Genomic DNA, 20,387 nt, shown 5'->3' with positions numbered 1-20,387 from the left:
GGGGTGTGTGTGTGTGTGCACGTGCATCCATAAATACACACATATGCGTATTTACATTTATATTTCTATATCTACCCACATATGCTGAAAATCATCAGTTCACAGTATAAGCCCCAATTCCAATCCATTCTAGCTCGCCCCCTTTCTATATGGACACCACCTTTCTCCATCGAGGAAAAAGCTGCCTCTCAGGACCTCAATGTATTTACTTATTTGCATAGGCCCCTGTATGCTGCCCATCTTCTGACCCCAACCAGCCAGCATTATGCCTGGTTCAGGTGTCGTTTCCAGGAAACACTTTTAGAGAGTTGCCTGTACTCATTGTCTCTACTTCCCCACCTTCAGTCATTCCTCGACCCGCTGCAATCTGATTTCCATCTGGTTGAGGTCACCAGTCATCTCCTTATTGCCAAATCTAAACAATCTTCCTCACTCCTTTTCTAAGTTGAGCTCCCTGCAGCATTAGACACTGTTTGAGCTTTCTCTGCTTCTTAAAACACTCTCTTCCTCTGGCTTCTGTGACTCCCCACTCAAACTGCTTTCCCTTCTGCTTCTTTGGCCATTCCTTCTTAGATTTTCTATGGGCTCCTTTTCTACTCCTGGGCTTAATGATTGCACTTAAGCCCCCCTCTCTATGCAGTCCCTGAGGTAGCTCATCCCCAGCCATGGCGACAATTCTCTATATTCTGTTGACTAACACATCTATATCTTTAACCCAGATCTAATTCCTAAGCTCCAGACCTACATAATGAAATGCCTATCAAGTATTATTTCTTGGATATCTCTCAATCACTCCACACACAACACAGAATCTAACACAGAAATAATTCCAGCCTATCCCATCCCTCAAACCTGCTCTTCTTTCTACGTACTTTAACTCAAAGAACAGAATTGCCCTCTGGTCAGTGGCCCAAATCAGCAACTTAAGAACCATTCTTAACTCCTCCTTCTCTCCCATCTCCACACCAACAAGCCTGATGGTATTACCTCTTAAATCTCTCTCAAACCTCTTTCCTCAGCAATTTTCCAGACCAAGCAATCATCATCTTGTGCCTGAATTAAACCATAGCTCCTAACTGGCCTCCCACTCCGGTCATTCTTCCAATTTGATCTACACAATCTTGGTAAAACAAACACGTCATTGCTCTCTCCTTAAAACCCTTCAAAGACTTCCCATGACCTCAGGACAGTCTACTTCCTTCACAGGGCTTCCTAGGCCCTGCAAGAGCTTGCCCTCACCTACCTTTATGACATCATCCATTGTTCCACTTCAAAGTCAAACACAGTCACACTGAAATCTCTTTCACCTGCACAAACACACAGCATTCCTTCGAGTCCCTGAGCCCTAACGTAGTCTTGCAAGGACTCCTGCTATGTTGCCTGGTCAATTCTATTTATCCCTCAGGACACAGATATCTCCTTCTCCAGGAATCTTCCCGATGCCCCTGCTCTGTGCTCCCACAGTGCTCTCTATTTCTCTAGAGTTCTAACATGCTTTATTGCAATGGCTTGTTTAAATTATTTAATTTCCCAACCAAATTATTAGCTTTATTAAGATTTCGGAGAGAGGGGCCGGCCCCGTGGCCGAGTGGTTAAGTTCGCGCGCTCTGCTGCGGTGGCCCAGGGTTTCGCTGGTTCGGATCCTGGGCGCGGACATGGCACCGCTCGTCAGGCCACATTGAGGCGGCGTCCCACATGCCACAACTAGAAGGACCTGCAACTAAGATATACAACTATGTACCGGGGGGATTTGGGGAGATAAAGCAGAAAAAAAAAGATTGGCCACAGTTGTTAGCTCAGGTGCCAAGCTTTAAAAAAAAAAAAAAGATCTCGGAGAGAAACAGAAACAGTGTCTAATTCGCTGCTCTACCACCAGAGCCCAGTAAAGGGGCTGAAACACAGTGGATGCTCCCGGAGTATTTAGTGAATGAACGAGCCTCGAAATAACAAATTCTACAGCAGCCACAGCCAAAGGGCACATCTCACAGATACTCATGAACACAAGGTGTGGGGCAACACATCTTCCTTCTCTCCTGCTACGGATCATTCAAAGAGTGGCATCTTTATGTGTAATGCACAGTGATGCACCCATAGTAGCCTAAATGAAAAAAGCTATTTCCCACAGAGAAAAACACAGAAGTTCCTCTTCTTTCTCTATGGTAAGTTGGAGTGACTCACTGTCTTTTACACTTTCATGAAGATGACACATAACAAACTCAACATGTGTGAGGGTACATATCTTTTGCCAAGAGGGTCGGAAAAAGAATGGACATTTTGGCTCTTTAGACATCTCTAGGACATTCTCCCTGAATATACTATGAACACACACTCATACTGTCTCAAAATACAGAGCAGATTAAACAAAGGAAAACTAGGCAATGTGCTCATGAAGGGTATCTCTCCAAACTCAGCATGTGTGGCCCACAGGAGAGGTGACACCAAATGTGCAAGGTGACATCAGAGTTCTTTCCAGTACTTGGTGCAACCGGGGCAGGACCTAGCCATTTCTTTACACTAAAGTCACAGTTTTTCTTTCAATATCCTCCAGCTGAGGTTACCATAAGGCTTATTTGTAGGTTTAGAGGCAAAACAAATGATTATATCTTCAGGGGGGAACATCTTATTGTACATTTTTAAAACATCGGTCCCTGATAGATGGGGGCCGGGGAGGGCGGGTCCTTCTCCAGAGGGGCTCTGAGAGCATCACTTTACAGGACAAGGCTAATTCTCCAGATGGCTCCAGGTCCAATCGGACTCAATTTCAGAATTTTTAAAGTGACATAGAGGGGCAGTTTTATGTGTAATAACCTGTAAGGTATTTTAATTCTAACAGCAGAACTCAAGTACACTGCTTAGGAGAAGGGGCTCCTGAAGCTCGCCCATCATTTTGACTTTCAGAATCAGAGAGGCTAGAGGACACGAAGCACACTGCAAGGGGGGAAGTGATCAAACTCTGTGCACCACGGTCAGAACTTTAATCCCCTTCTGTCACTAGACTCCTTGAATGGTAACAACCAGTCTTATATGCCCAGGCAAGAGACTGAAAAGCGTCCTCACTGGCAAAGCGTAACACAGACACACACACACACAAGATCTATAGCTACTGACATGTGGGCAGCACCACGTGATAAAGCTGTGTTTCCACCTGAATACTGAACACTGAAGCTCATATATCATCTGTGTTTCTGCACCTTAATCTTCAGAATGAACTGGATCACCAGACATTCAAGCAAAGTCTCTAGTAGGAAAGACAGAGACCAAAACAAACAGAAGAAAGAAAGGAATATGGAAAACAAAAACAATGCAGAGAAAACTTCAAAAGTACTTATAATAATAATTAACATTCTAACAGAAATGAGAAGATCTTACAACCATAAAATACAATGAGGATGCAATTTTTTAAATAAAATAAAAACCTTTTTAGAAATTTTTAAGTGATAATAAAAATAAAATACCTAATTTAAAAAATTGAAGATAAAAATCAAGCAAATCTCCCAACAGATAAAATAAAAAAGAGATGGATTATGGAAGGGAAAATCTAAGAATATTGCTCAGTCCAGGAGATCCAACATCTAATTAATAGTAGCACCAGAAAAACAGAACAAAGATAATGAATGAAAAATTATGAATCAGTTGCATTTCTATACACTAACAACAAACTAGCAGAAAGAGAAAACAAGATTACAATCCAATTTACAATCACAACAAAAAGAATAAATTTAACCAAGGAGGTGAATGACTCAAAACTATAAGATGTTGTTGAAAGAAATCAAAGAAGACTCAAAGAAATGGAAAGATATTCCATGCTCATGGTTTGGAAGAATGAACACAGTTAAAATGTCCACATAACTTAAGGCAATCTAAAGATTCAATGCAATCCTAATCAGAATCCCAGCAACATTTTTCACAGAAATAGAACAAAGAATCCCAAAATTTATATGGAACAACAAAAGAGCCCAAATAGCCAAAACAACCTGAGGAAAAAAAAAAAAGCTGGAGGTATCACACTCCCTGACTTCAAAATATACTACAAAGCCATAGTAATCAAAACGGCATGGTACTGGCACCAAAACAGAAACACAGATCAATGGAACAGAACTGAGAGCCCAGAAATACACCCACACAACTATGGACAGCTAATTTTCAACAAAGGAGCCAAGAACATACAATGGAGAAAGGAAAGTCTCTTCAGTAAATGGTGTTGGGAAAACTGGACAGCCACATGCAAAAGAATGAAAGTAGACCATTATCTTACACCACACACAAAAATTAACTGAAAATGGATTACAGACTTGAATGTAAGACCTGAAACCATGAAACTTCTAGAAGAAAACATAGGCAGTACACTCTTTGACATCAGTCTTAGCAGTATCATTTTGAATACTATGTCTCCTCAGGTAGGGGAAACAATAGAAAAAGTAAACAAATGGGACTACAACAAACTAAAAAGCTTCTGCACAGCAAAGGAAACCATCAACAAAATGAAATGACAATCTGCCAACTGGGAAAAGATACTTGCAAATCTTAGATAAGGGCTTAATATCCAAAATATATTAAAAACTCATACAGCTTAACAACAAAAAGACAAACTACCCAATTAAACATTTTTCCAAAGATTTACAGATGGCTAACAGGCACATAAAAAGATGTTCGGGGGCCAGCCCAGTGGTGTAGCGGTTAAGTTCGCACATTCTGCTTTGGTGGCCCAGGGTTTGCCAGTTTGGATCCTGGGTACGGACCTATGCACCACTTATCAAGCCATGCTGTGGCAGGCATCCCACATAAAACAGAGGAAGATGGGCACGGATGTTAGCTCAGGGCCAGTCTTCCTCAGCAAAACAGAGGAGGATTGGAAGCAGATGTTAGCTCAGGGCTAATCTTCCTCAAAAAAAAAAAAATGTTCAACATCACTAATTATTAGAGAAATGCAAATCAAAACCACAATAAGATATTACCTCACAACTGTCAGAATGGCTATTATTAAAAAGACAAGAAATAACAAGTGTTGGAGAGGATATGGAGAAAAGGGAACCCTCATACCCTGCTGGTGGGAGTGCAAACTGGTGCAGCCATGATGAAAAACAGTATGGAAACTCTTCAAAAAATTAAAAATAGAGCTACCATATGATCCAGCTATTCCACTTCTGGGTATTTATCCAAAAAACATGAAATTGACAATTCAAAAAGACTTATGCATCCCTATGTTTACTGCAGCATCTTTCACAATACCCAAGACTTGAAACAACCCATGTGCCTATCAACAGATGAATGGATAAAGAAGATGTGTTATAGATATTTAGATAGATGTAAATCTATCTACATATATAGATACATATATATAGATATAAATACAGATATAGATATAGATATACACACACATTGGAAAACTACTCAGCCAAAAAAAAAGATGAAATCCTGCCATTTGGGACAACATGCATGGACCTTGAGGACATTATGATAAGCAAAATAAGTCAGATAGAGAAAGACAAATACCCTATGACTTCACTCATACGTGGAAGATAAACAAACAAACAAACACATAAATACAGAGAACAGATTAGTCACTACCAGAGGGGAAGTGGGGCATGAGGAAGGTGAAAGGGGTAAAGGGACACACGTGTACAGTGACAGACGGCAACTAGACTTTGGTGGTGAACACAATGTAGTCTACACAGAAACTGAAATATAACGATGCACACCCGAAATTTATACACTGTTATAAACCAATATGACCGCAATAAAAAATAAATAAACACATACACACATACACACACACAGAAGGTCTTGAATGCATATAACTGTTACTAGTGATTATCTCTGAGTGGTGGGGTTACAGGAGCTTTATTGGTTTCTTCCTTTCATACGAAAAAATCTGTATTACTATTTAATAAGAAATATACTTTTTTCCACAAAATATTTTAAAGCATTTGCTTACCTTAGCTGATTTTTCAATACTTAAGCCTCCATCCAGTTCAAAAAGAATTGTCATGTTGTACCCAGTCTGGTTTCCATGTCCATGAGGCCACCAAGTTTCTACAGAAATATTCTTTTAAAACATAACATAAGTCATTCTAAGAAATCTGTGGCATATTTTCAGCAAAATAATAGAGTGATTCAGAGCATTATATCAATTTTTCATAGTCAAACACAGAAATTCTAGTTTCTAAAACAAGATAAATCGCCCTCCCTCTATCATGCCAAATGATACCAATCCACAGATAATATTTAAAGATCAACACACCAGGATTTTAGCATGGATCAATACACCAAATGGAAGGGAAAGAGCAGGACACACAGGTGTGCAGAAAAACAACACTTTCCGTTTTTAACACTCAAACTTACATTTATTCCACATTCTTAACATTTAGAATTGGACTTTGAGGTTGACTTCTTTCAAGCTGAAAACTAGAAATTGTTTTGAGTTTTTACTTTATCTGAACAGTTACTGAACATCGACTTGCTCCATCCTTTTCAGTTCACAATTATCAATTAGAAGAATAAAAAGAAAGAAAAAGAAAAGGCAAAATCCAGCCCACACCTACCCATGAAAGACCATAAGTTTAGAATTCGAATTCTGCGTGCAGAAAAAGCACCAATGTTCAAAATAATTTACAGGCACCAAAAATATTCACTGTATTTAAATATAATGCTTAGGATGTATTTTAGGTTTAGGATACTACAAATACTGCAAAAAAAAAAAAGTAACACACCTGACTTCTTAGGAGGAAAAGATGCCAAATTGATCACATATTCTCCATTTTCTCAATCTTAAAATTTGGGAAAATCATTCCTTAGCTCGCACACCCAAAAAATATATGATAGGTTAAAAGTGAAGGAGAAAATAGAAAAAATACATCTTTCTTTCATACTCAGTCCCTTCTTTCTAAGCATTTCTTCTGAACAGTATTGCTTTTTATCTAGTACTTTCAGGAAGTGCCATCGTTCACCTTGTTAATTTTCACAAACAGCTCAACAACCCTTTCCCCGGGCTGAAGTTCGATGCCTTGTGTCTGCTGTGTTTGCAACTTAGGGAGGGCCACCATCACGTGACCATAAACTGGCTTTGAGCTGACAACATCAAAAGAAGACTCTATTTCAAGATTCCACTCCTGGGCACGGGCATCTATGGCATAAAGAGAAAAAGAAAAAACATATACATAGATAAATATATACATAACATGCTAAGAATTATCGCTGCATGCCTTAGGATTCATTGACGGAAAGACCGAAGCAGCTTTTAAAGCAGTAAGTACCTCACAAGTGCTGTCATGATAAAAAGTACAGTAGACATTCTCTTTTTTTTTTTTTTTTTTTTTTAAAGATTTTATTTTTTCCTTTTTCTCCCCAAAGCCCCCCGGTACATAGTTTTATATTCTTTGCTGTGGGTCCTTCTAGTTGTAGCATGTGGGACGCCGCCTCAGCGTGGTTTGATGAACAGTGCCATGTCCGTGCCCAGGATTCGAACCAACGAAACACTGGGCCGCCTGCAGCGGAGCGCACAGACTTAACCACTCGGCCACGGGGCCAGCCCCGTAGACATTCTCTTTTAATCTTTAATTCTAAAGAAGAATAAATGAAATTATATATTTTATATATACTTGTACTCTACAAACATTACAATCATAAGTCATAAAAACTTTACAAATAGAGCACAAATAGAAAATTACCACTGAAAAGATAACATAAATTTTCCAAGGTTGATTGACGCTTGTTCCTTTTCATAAAGTAAAAATAATGAGCGTTTTTAAGCCATATGATAAAGTATAAACTTAGATGTATTAGAATTAATCAAATGTGAAAAAAAAAGATATATTTTACACGTAGAGCATTTACCCAAGAAGTATTCACTGAGATCCCTCCACATGCCATGCACCTTGCTAAGTGATGAGAACTCAACAATGACCAGGGTAAACACGGCCCCTGCCTTCATGAGAGGTCTAATGCAATAAAGACGAGTACAAAACTGTGACAACACTAAGACGGAAAAATTAAAGGCTCTTCTGAGAAAATATTCACCGCAAGGAAGGACACCCAACTTATAAAGGGTAAGCTATCTAGATGAGGCCAGAAGGACGCTTCAGCTAACTTCAGAGGAAGACAACAAGTCTTCCAAGCCCGCGAAGGAAGGTGTGAGAGCCAGGCGTGAGAAGGAGCAACACGTAGCAAGGACCTGAGCGGTGGTGAGACCAGTGAGGGAGAGCAGCACGACGAGGAGCAAGCAGGTCCAGCTCACGCCGGCTCACGGGTGGAGCTCCGCAACTTCACCCTAGATCAATGGGGAGCCATTGAAGACTTTTCATCAAAAAGCGTACATGATCAGACTTGCATTTTAAAAAATCACTAGGGGTCCCAGCACAGTCATATACCAGGATGCAAATGGAAGAAGCAGAGACACTAAATTTCTATCTGTGCAAAAAGATAACAATTTACAGGCACCAGAAATATTCACTGTATTTAAATATAACGCTTAGAATGTATTTTGGATTTAGGCTACTGCAAATACTGCACCTGGAGAATGGAAAAGAAATCCAGGAATGGAGAGCAGGAAAAGAAAAAGAGGAGGGAGCAAGGCTGAAGAGGAAGGTGATAGGGAGGAAAGGAAGAAGAGACGGCTGCCTTAAGGAACGGGACTTTGCAAGTGGAGTCTGGGGATGGAGCAGAAGCTTCAAGAGGGTTTGAAGTAGTGTTTCATATTATGTGCAATATAACCCCTTCCTCCATCATCCATTAAATTTACTTTGTTTGTTTAATGTCTCCAGAATTGGATTTGTGTTTTTTGTTTGTTTGTTTTAAATTAAGAAAAATAATTCTTCCGTTTTTGCTTTTTTTAGGGAAAGATTCACATTGAGCTAACACCTGTTGCCTATCTTCCTCTTTTTTTCCCTCCCCAAAGCCCCAGTTATAGTTGTAAGTCCTTCTAGTTCTTCTATGTGAGCCCCCGCCACACTATGGCAATTGAGAGACGGGTGGTGTGGTTCTGCGATGGGAAACGAACCTGGGCCACTGAAGAGGTGAGAGTGCAGAAGGTTAACCACCAGGCCATCAGGGCTGGCTCTGATTTTGGTTTTTAATAAGACAGTATGCCAAAGCAGGCATGGGCAAGAGCAGGGTGGAAAAGCAGACCCGTGTTTTTCAGGTTACACAGGAGGAACCAGAGATGAAGCGCTCAAAAAGGCTGGATGGGCAGTGCGTCAGAGCCACCAACGAAACGTCTCATTCCTTCCTGCCACGGAAAGGAGGAGAGCAGTGGCAGTGCCAGTGTACTTAAGTTTGTATGATTCATGACGAGAAACTGAGGGAGTTTCTGTTCTCTCTGAAGAAGGAAGAAGGTTATCAGCTAGGAATTATCTTAGGGAGCCTTCTCCTACAATAAGGAGGCGATTGATAATCATGGCTTTACTGCAAAAGAAAGAAAAGATAAGTTTGTATGCTGATCAATGACCAAAGACTTCGCAACTGGCATTCCTCACAAATGCAGACCCACGGGAGCCCTGTGCTAGCGACGACCGCACCACATCTCACCATTTGCATCTCGCATCAGCCAGAAGTCTAGATGGCTCTGACGCACACTGAAGTAAACGAATTCTGGACTTAAGAACTATTTTTATTTATTAAATAATCCATACTCGGGAACGCTAGTCAATGAGCCCTGAATTAGGTTTGCTCTGATCCAGCCAATTTTGCAGTTTACCGATCCATAGCCTCCAAGTTTTTCTAAGAAACAGTGAAATATATCAAGACAACCACACTTTTTTGTTAAAGATACCTTTCTCCTACCACGTATATACTAAGTCTCTCAGTTTTCCCTCTATGGCATTTTCATTGTATTTAAACAGAAGCACAGGCTCCAATCTTACTCAAAGCTGTTGATTTTCTAAAATATCCCTAAATCTTTGACAGTTACATGACCTTTAGCTCCCTATCATATTCCCTCTGGCTTCCCTTACTATCTCTTATTTCAAGAAATAATAACATGGGGCCGGCCCCGCACCCGAGTGGTTAAGTTCATGCTCTGCTTCAGCGGCCCAGGGTTTCGCTGGTTCAGATCCTGGACATGGACATGGCACCGCTCATCAAGTCATCCTGAGGCAGCGTCCCACATGCCACAACTAGAAAGATCCACAACTAAAACATACAACTACGTACTGGGAGGATTTGGGGAGAAAAAGCAGGAAAAAAAAAAGATTGGCAACAGTTGTTCACTCTGGTGCCAATAAAAAAAAAGAAAGAAAGAAAGAATAATAGATAGCATTTCTCAAGAAATGACTATGAGCTAGGCATTGTTTTATACTCACAACATGTATTAACCTACTTAAGCATAATAACATGGCTATAAGGTAAATTCTATTATTATCGTCATTTTATAGGAGATGAGAAAACTGAGGCACAGATAAATTAACTTGCCCAAGGTCACACAGCTAGTTAAACAGCAGAGCTTGGATATGAACCAAGACGGTCTGAAACCAGAGACTGTACACTTAACCCCTAAGTTACACCAATTTCACCCAAGTAATTTCACCAAAACCATGTCTTTGTGGTGGTCAAGATTTTTACAGTGGTGAAGGGGTCTTATTACATAGGGGAGCATTTGTTCTGATGATATCAAGCTATGACAGACACCAAATATGTCTTTTGGCTGAGTCTTCAACCATAGCAGCACAGATCCATAGAACTTCTGCACTAGAAGTATGCTGATAGCTCATCCAGCCCACCTTCTGATGATGTTTGATTCCCTAGACATCGGCCGGCAAACTAGGGGCCTCGGGCCAGATCTGGCCTACCTCCTATTTTTGTAAATAAAATTTTATTTACACAATTTTATTGGAACACAGCGGCTATGGACTAAATTGTGTCTCTCCCCCACCAAAAAAATTCACACGCTGAAGCCCTAACCCCCAATGCGATTGTATCTGGAGACAAGATCTTCAGGAGGGAATTAAGTTAAATGAGGTCATAAGGGTGGTACCCTAATCTGATAGGACTGTGGCCTTATAAGAAGAGGAAGATGTCCACCTATCTATCTATCTTTCTCTCCTCATCCCACCCCCATGATGTGAGGATACAGCAAAAAAGGCAGCATCTACAAACCAGAAAGAGAGCCCTCACCACAAACTGAATCGGCCAGCACCTTGACCTTGAACTTCTGAGCTTCCAGAACTGTGAGAAATCAGTTGCTGCTGCTGAAGCCCCCAGTCAACGGCATCTTGCTGTGGTGGCCCAAGCAGGCTAGGACAACAGCCGTGCTCCGCTGTGCACAGAGAGCCTGTGGCTGCCTTTGCACCGCAAGGGCAGAGCTGAGCATTACAACAAAGCCCACAGGACCAAAAAGCCTAACGTACTTACTATCTGATCCCTTACGGGAAAAGTTTGCTGATCCCTACCCTAGAATACTTCCCCCAAAAGGCCACACTAATCTTTCTTTAATATCTGTAATGACAAAAACCTCTGCCTCACAAAACAGCTTTCCCTTTTTGCTGGTCTAGTGTAAAGCCATTCTTTACACTGATTTGAAATTCACTTTTCTTTAATTTCCACCTAAAGATTTTAGTTCTGCCTTCTAGGCACCTCCTACCAACCAACACCACCCGTTCAAACTGGCTCCTTTGCTGTTTCCTTTGACCTCCTCTCAGTGGAGAATCAGCTGCTTGTAAGAGCCTCCGGCAGGAAAACAAAGAAGGCAACCCCCAAAGGGTGTGGGTAGCATCCCAGCCTCTATGGCTTCTGACATGGCGCTCCTCTGGAGCTCATCCTGTTAACTTCCTTCGGTGCCACTAAACGAAAAAACTAAGACTGTGGAGTTAAAAACCCAACATGAAGATTTACAAGCCTATCATATCGTCACCAGATACAGCAGACCAACATATTTTTCCCTTTCCTCTTCTTCCAAATGGAGTACAACCCTTCCTTCCAGAAGCCATGGAGAATTCAAGTAGTTTAGGTTCACAAAGCACATTTAGAGTCTTCAATAATTAATAATTTTACTGGTACTACGTGGTCACGTCTTTTCATTTGCTAATTTAAAAATATATAACCCTGCTTCTGGTTAAGGAGAGCTCCCTCTTATAAATTAAGACTCACTTCTAGAACACAGCTTCCTACCATCTCTCTCCTAGCACTAACGAGTGACCTTTTCTTAAAGAATACCTGCCACCCCCAGCTGTCCTAAAGTGGAATGCAAGATCATTTCAAAAATGGACAAAACACTGAGGATGGGGATAGGAAGGAAGAAAGATCATTAAATGACTTAATATCCCCTCCCAGGTCTTCCTCCCAGTTACACCAAATTTTACGTCCTCTCTTCACCCCGAGTGATCAACTCTGGGCCCAAAAAGGACAGGAACTTTTTATCAAGCAGGGTGGAAAGGCAAGGCCGCCTGCTCTCTTGACAGCTTGAGTCCTCCGCTGGCCCGCAGACCAGGGGTGTCCCATTGCTGTCCTGCTCTCTGAAGTTGTTCCACGTACCCTCAACCAGGCAGGCAACCCAAGGGACGGCAGAAAACATGGTTCTGGACACTGACTCATTTTCAGGTTTTTCCAAAGTTGATTCAGTGGATTCTTTTTAAAAACAAACCAACCAACTATCTTGGGTCTGACTTGGACGGGAATCTGTAGAAAGAGTAAGCAGCTACACAGCCCAGGCTAACACATGCTGCTTCTTCATGAAAGCAGTCTTCAAGACAACTCCCATGTATGTAGCTGTGGCCAATACACTGACCTTTAAAATCCTCGAAAATATGCCAGCTCCTTTTATATTCCTATACAGTCTACTTCTTTGTCAAGACGTTGTCAGGAAAAGAAAGTTTTAGTGAGTTGTCTAAGAGGAAAAAAAAGTAGAAGACGACATGGAAGTGTGGGGGCCTGGGATTGGCCACCCCAACATATGTCTCTTTGGCATGATTATTTGGCGCTGGTTACTTTGCAGACAGGCAAGCAACTGAAAAGTAGAATTTACTTACCCTTTGTTAGGAGACATTTACATTGTAAGGGAAATCTCCATCTGTAAAGATATCTCCCTCTCTACCAGGAAGAAGGGGGGATGACCTTATCTCTAGAAACCCTTAATCAATGGGGAAGGCAAGGACTTAAATCTGCATTTGTTTATTGTGCTTGTCTGATAACCTCCTGTAACTGACTCCCCCCACCCCCAGCGTCCTCCTTTGTCTTTAGCTGGATATGATGTTTAAGGTGGGGGCTTCACCCATTTTGGCGAATTGCTCAGTTTGCCTGACCTCTCCCATGTATACGTGTTATAAAGCTTTGTTTAATTTTCTCCTGCTATATGTGAATTTAATTCATTCTCTGGCCAGACGAACCCAGAGAGGGTAGAGGAAATGTCTTCCTCCTCTGCAGAAGTAGAGAAATAAGGTGGCTGAGTTACATTAATTCAAGGGCATCCTTAACTCCCAGAAAGACTCACTCTCCAACTACAACCTAAGCCTTCACTTGACCTGATTGTAATGAAGCCTCAAGTATCAACGTCTTCATTTAGTCATGTGTCGAGCTCCAAGAACACCTGGGTTCTCCCACACTTCTTCCCTCAGTAGGTTGTAATGATTGCTGTGATTTGCAGACACAGGGAAAGAACCGTGGACCACTGGAGGCTGAGCAGACCGGGCCATCTCCCCGTCACTCCGCAGGGGAGATGTGTGAGGCCCCAAGCACAGTACCTGGTCCAGAGGATCCCGAGCCAGCGCACAGGACGAGGGCCCAGCTTCCCGATCAGTGCTCTCCACCTTCCACACACCAAAACAACAGACACTAGCAGGCACGGATTGGTTGAACTTGTATATGACAATGAGGAAAAACAAAAGCAAAGTTACTTTTTGCCTTTCGGAGGCCTAACCTAAACCCAAATACCAAATACATTCAATGCAAAACAAAGCCATCAGGGTGACTGTAACAACAAAATGTCTGTAAAAAGAAGGAACACTGAAGTCTGCAAACACAGAGAATGTGGCTGACCCTCACTGAATGCATATCATGGGGTGCCACAGTTCCTTTGATTGTTAAAATACATCTGTGTGACCCAAATGACCTGACAACAGCAGAACAGTCACGTGAGCATTTCTGTCAAACAGTGGAAATATGTTCCTTGAATAATTAAACCTTAACAGTCACTATAAATTATACCCCAACCCCCAAAAGCAAAGATGTTGAATCAACTTAGAGAAACAAAATACACTCAAAGGTCACAGTTGAGAATGTAGGATGGATCTGAGGGTTAAGAACTAGCAGGGAGGTGGAGGACCATTCAGGTCAGCATGGGGTGGATCTGCCAATGAGGCAGACTGCTTCTGCAAGATGAAAAGGACGCTTCCTGTCCTTGCGGGAAAGCCATTCAGAGACTGCTCCCGGCATTCGCTCCGCCCTGCTGGGTGCCTTGCAGCCCCTCCCTTTGCAGGTCAGCTTCCTCCTGCATCTTTAACAGATGAGGAAAAGTCGCAGGGAAAAGGCAGTCCTGTGCATGGGAAGAAACAGCCGTGACAACAAGCTGAGGTGACCAAGCCACAGAATGTTCAAATTCAAACACAGGATCCTGCGCTCCTGCTGGAATTAGAGGACTGACTCCAGCAGCTGCTTTTCAAAGCGCTCATAGCTTGCAGTAACCAGAAAAGCAGGCTAGCTATTCCTTACTACAGCTGTTTCCCCAGCTGCCTCCGCATCTTTAAGCCAGGGAGCAAGACCTCCTAGCCTACTCAGCAGGACCACATCCTCAAAGACAAAGGCAAAAGAGACGCAATGCAAAATCCCCCCAAAACAAGGACAAATTGTTAAGTTCCAGAGGAAAAATCTACCTAGGCAACAAGGCAGCTAATCAGAGGAGAGATTATTCAAGCAACCCACCTACTCATAGAGATATCTTCCAGGGTGAAGACTGTCATGTTTATGGGTAAAACAATTTCAGAAATTAATGAAAAAGTGATTCAAAAGGAATGCAAGAAAAAAAGGAACGCATGCTTGCATTCAAAAATGAGGGCATCAAACAAGGCACTAAGCAAGACTGACAAATCTTTGCTATGTGGTAATATTCTATTCTCTGTATTAAGCTGTAAGCAAAGGGCAGCAATGACCTTCAACACAGGCCTCTGCTGGGCAGGCCGGGGTCCAGCTGAGAGCCAGACTCACTCCCCCAGCTCCCAGCCAGGGCTGGAGAAGGAAGGAGCGGTGCTTCAGCTGAGGCCGCAGGGAGGTTTGGATAGGGCGGGAGAAGGCAGCATCCCCGAGGGGTGAGAGTGCCCAGCACAGGCAAAGGCCCAGGGCTCGCCTGCTGAAACATCGCCATATGCTGCTTTCTCCTCCCTGTCGTAACAAAGACTAACAATGCAGTGTTTCATCTGAACACACTCATCACAGATTTGGAGTTGACATGTTTCTGTAACCTTCTGAAAAGTGCATAAAACTGGACAACCATCTGTCCCCAATAAATTTTAGGGCCTAAGGTGAACTATTCATATCAGATCACAAATACGAAAGATCCGGCATGGAGAAGATAATCAGTAAATGAATATGTCTCTCTCTGTGCCTCCGCCTCTGTCTCTCTCACACCCCACACCCCCCACCACCACACAGGGACTGCATTTTTTGGCCAGATCGTTTGCTTGTAAGTGTCCAAATTTTTCAAATGAGGGCATCCACCCTTTTGGACATCCAGGTCAGCGCAGACAGTCCCCTCTCCTGCCGCCAGCAAATGGGGTCAGCCACCCAGCCCCTCCCCAGGGAGAGGAACAGGAGAATATTGCTGGGTTTCCAAACTGGATAGACAGAATGTGGGCTTCCCTTTTCAATACCAGGGTCAATCTTCCACAGTGTGAAATATTGAAAACATGGGTGCCCTAGAATAGCCACCACTATTTAAAACCTGATAGAATACTTCAGAGCTAAGATGAATCATACCGATAACTATTCTCCAATGAGGTTTTAAACAAAGTCATATCAGTGAACCAGTATCTCTTAATACCCAGATAAATAAGAGATAGTGGGAATAATTCCTGTTTTCCTTTGACTACAATTTTTTAACATAAATTTGTTTTTATTATCTTAAATATAAAGAATATATGAAAATCACTTAGGAAACTGAGGTTAGGGCAAAATCAAAGAAATGACTGCAGGATATTGTGAGATGCAAAAGTTTAGAAACCACTACCATAAGGACTGAGAATGCAGAAAAGGGAAAAAATACATACATACATATATATAAAGTAAATTAATTCACAAGAATTTCAAGTTAATTTTTTAAAAGTCTAATAACCTTTTTTCTGTCACACCATACACAATTTAATTGGGGAATTACAGCTGGTCATTTGATCTTCAGAGGTAGACTCACGAAGTTTAAATTAAGAAACAAATCGAACATTTGGAAAAGCAAAAAGGCTCCTCTTTCTAGCCTCAATAGGGAGAAAGCAGAAAGTGCCACAGTCAAATTAGCTTAAGCTTTCATAATGAGTGGGCTGGAACTACTAGACGGATTGGTTTGTTTTAACTATTTTCTTCCCTTATTACAGAAACAATATAGGCTCAATATAGAAATTTAGAAAAGACGATTGAGCATAAGAATAAAATACAAACTATCCATAGAATGTCACTCAGAGATAGCCAGTTTGCATTAGTTTTGACCAATCTCATTTCACAGTTAAATTTTAAAAATTAATATATTTGATTTTAAATAAAATTATATGTATCTGTTTTTGATTATCAACTAATCCTTTTTAAAAATTTTTAGTAACTCTCACAATGCCTGCCTCATAGTACGTACTAAATAAATGCATAAAAGTACCCAGAATATACTGACTTATCCTCTTTATTTTCCACCTTTTAAACTTCTATGATTTCAGTGACGATGCTGTCTTCCAAAGACAAACTGACAAACACTCAGGAAGCTCCTCTCCTAATGCTTTCAGAAGTCCATTTTATTACCTAAAATAACCACACTGAAATTATAAAATTAATCAGAAATATAAGAATTACTGCTTAATATGCACAGGGCACATCTGCTGAATAGGAAACATATTTTTGTCTATGCTAAGTACAAAATATATCGCCGTCATAAAAGGCCAAAAATGTAGTTGAGGGCCCAGCCCGGTGGCGTAGCGGTTAAGTTCGTGCGCTCCGCCTCAGCGGCAGCCGGGGTCACAGGCTCGTGTTCCGGGGGCAGACCTAGCCCCACGTGTGAAGCCGCGCTGCAGCAGCGCCCACAGAAGGTGAGGAAGATGGGCACGGGTGTTAGCTCAGTGGCCAGTCTTCCTCAGACACACACACAAAAAATGTAGTTGATGTAGGGAACTGATTACACTGAATGAAAATTAAATTTTAAGCATCATTTAAATTGATTTAATTCAAATAAAATTCACCCAGTCGTTAGTAACTAATAAACTGAACTCTAATGACTCATATTCAGGAAGAAATGTTTAGCTTTATAGTCAAAGTTTTAAATCAAACTAGAGCAGTCTTACTCAAATTTTTTCAGATATCAGAGTACCTGGAACTTAGCACTTTTTATAAACCGCCTAAAACACTGATTAATCTTCAATACTATTAAAGAACTTTTTGCAAAATCAGACTCCTGCTTACACTAAGTTTTATTATATATACCCGAGAAAAATTATCGGTGGGGTTGAGTGAGTATGAACCACGATTTGATTTTAGTAGCAAAGCTCAGTTCAGGTTACACCTCCCAAGGATAGTTTGGGAAGCACTCAACTAGAGCTATTAACAGCCACATTTATATGTGCAATTTAAATCAGATCTGCTAACGCCTTTTCAAGGTTTAAAAATGCCAGCAGCACCTAATAACCTGCTCAATTATCACCCACCTCTGAGTTGCTTTGTCTTCTGCCTTCAGAACACAGACGGGCCCTAAGGACCGCGGAGCTCCTGCGGTGCTGACACCCCTCTCCATCGCTGACTCGCCTAGGGGGCCTGAGCACCGAGAGTGGTCACTGAAGATCCCACCTGCCTTCACCTGCACCCTGACTTCCCTGACTTCTCAAATCCTCACTGGTCTTTGCTTTTCTGAACTACTGTGGCTCCCATCCCAGAAGACTAGGACAGCGTCTTGTTTGCTTTGGTAATTGTCTCTGTCCTCACCGCACCAACTTCAGAGAGGTGAGCACCCGCAAACACATTCCCTTTCAGTGCCAAACACACACAGCACCACGCAAGAACTCAACAAACACTGACCAGCTGTGAACTGACTCATGGACGTCTGGGAGATTTCTGAGGTTTTACTCAGTTCTCCTTCCTGGTGAATAGTTGCTTCAACTCCAAAAGTAGTATTCTTTACCTGACAAAACTTTCTGTGTGCCTTGTTTGTCTTCCAGTTTATTTTCAACTCCTACAAGGCTGGTATGTCAGGGCCTCCAGAGGAGAAAATGCAGTGATAGAAAGTCAGCCCAACGGTGGGGGCGAGGCAGGCGGTCAGGCCGGGAGCTCTGACCCTGCTGTGGACAGCAAGAGGAAGGCAAGCAGCAGCCCGGTTCTTCTAAGAAAGCAGGCAGCTCCGGGAAACTCAGAGCTGCCTTTCCTCTCTCCCTCCCTCCCTTCCTTTCTTCTTTTTCAAAAAAACATTAAAAGGTATATATATGTGAACATCATCTGACAAAGCTGCCAAATTGAATAATTTGGCATATGTTATGTGACAAATTGAAATGGCAAGCAATAGGATATATTGGAGTATATGAGGAAGCCATTTGGTATAAACCTAATTCGGCCTGACTTTGCTTTTTCCAAAAGGGCCTGACCGTGGCCATTGAGCATGCATTGTGTATCTGCTTAGACATTTTGAGATAAAGGTGCAACTTCCCTCCCCCTCCCAACGTTGGCATCTCCTTAAAGATTAAGCATCTTTCTTTAGGCTGGGAACCGACTGCAGCACTCATCTGTGACCGCCCAGCTCGAGGCAACAGACCTGCCACCCTGCGGGGTTCACTGAGACAGCAGGCCTTTCTGCTGTTTCCATCAATCGCTGTGCCAACAGAGCAGCCTTGTGACTATCGTGAAAGAGACATTTCAATCATACGTGAAACATCCTCTTTGAGGGTATACAACCACCCTGTATACCCCCACTTCTTTGGAGTGCTCTGTTCCTGTGTGGAAAGACTCTCCCGGGTTATAATCCTCAGATTTAAGCTCAGAATAAACTCACCCAAATTTTCATCTATAGATTGGTTATGGATTATTTTCGTCAACATATGTTATGACATATTGTTCACCTGAGAGAAGGTATTTCATTGAGGGATAACTACAGGAAAACGGAGATAATACTGTTATAATAATACCATTACTAACATATCTTTTTAACTGTCCCCATAGGAACAGAGTTGTATGGGTTGGGTAAAACAAAAGACTATGAAATAAAAAAATTTTTTAAAAAGGTATCTACCCATTTATCTGCTTTATATTGTAAATTTTCATGATAAATCAAGGTTTATATATGTTTTACACTTTTATAAATTTAACATGCCACAAAATTTTTAAAAATAAGTCTCTGAGAAGTGTATCTATATATTCAAATTATAAAGCCAATTTTTATAACATGGTGTTGGTTCAAAAAAGAACAAGAAACACATCAAAAACAAGGAATCACATCTTTTAGCTTACCATATATAGGGGAAAATGTGAAGTAGTTCAGCTGACAAAAATTATACGCTTCAACTCTAACATCTTTCCAGATGCCCTGGGTAGGAAAGGAGGGCCCCCAGTCCCAACCAAAGGAACACTGCTCCTGTAATTTCAAAGTGAAGGAAAAAAAAGAAGATTCTGATTACCATAACTAACATTTAAACATTATGAAATACCTTTTCTTTTAAAATATTATAAACCTATCCATCTGCTATTTGCTAGGACTCCCACAACAAAATCCCACAGACTGGGCAGCTTCAACAACACGAGTTTACTTCCTCACAATTCCGGAGGCTGGAAGTCCAAGATCAAGGTGCCGCCAGGTGTGGCTTCTCCCGCAGCCTCTCCCCTGGGCCTGCAGGTGGCCGGCTTCCCGCTGTGCATCCCAGTGTCCCTCCGTGCTGTCCAAATGTCCTCTTCTTCAAGGACATCGTTCACACTGGGTCGGGGCCACCTTAACGGTCTCATTTTAACTGAATCGCCTCTTTAAAGACCTTCTTTCTAAATAGTGTCAGGACTTCAACATAGGAGTTTAAGGGGCACATAATCAAGTCCGTAATAGTGTGTGTGTGTGTGTGTGTGTGTGTGTGTGCGTGCGTGTGCGTGTTTGTGCCCCATATACAGCATCTGAAATGGCCCACAACAATCCCCTCCTGGTGTACATGTCCTTGTGTAATCCCCCCCCAGACGATAGATTAGACCTAGTGAATCACTTCTAACCAACGGAACACAGCAGAGGTGACAGCACTTCCAAAATTAGGTTATAGAAG

The 20,387-nt window shown here is 41.8% G+C and overlaps 1 protein-coding gene across 3 annotated transcripts in view; it reads right to left on the bottom strand.

Annotated features, from left to right (window-relative positions):
• MANBA (mannosidase beta) overlaps window positions 1-20,387 on the bottom strand; it is a 114,327-nt gene that overhangs the window by 73,277 nt on the left and 20,663 nt on the right. For all 3 annotated transcript variants that reach the window (XM_046656848.1, XM_046656850.1, XM_046656849.1), the window contains exons 5-7: window positions 19,597-19,720; window positions 6,948-7,123; window positions 5,936-6,046 (exon numbers count right to left, since the gene is read on the bottom strand). In XM_046656848.1, the coding sequence (XP_046512804.1) occupies window positions 5,936-6,046; window positions 6,948-7,123; window positions 19,597-19,720 (411 nt within the window). The remainder of the gene's footprint in view (window positions 1-5,935; window positions 6,047-6,947; window positions 7,124-19,596; window positions 19,721-20,387) is intronic.

Source organism: Equus quagga, chromosome 3 (assembly GCF_021613505.1).
Source record: "Equus quagga isolate Etosha38 chromosome 3, UCLA_HA_Equagga_1.0, whole genome shotgun sequence".
NCBI lineage: Eukaryota > Metazoa > Chordata > Mammalia > Perissodactyla > Equidae > Equus > Equus quagga.
This window is presented reverse-complemented; position numbering and strand designations above follow the sequence as displayed.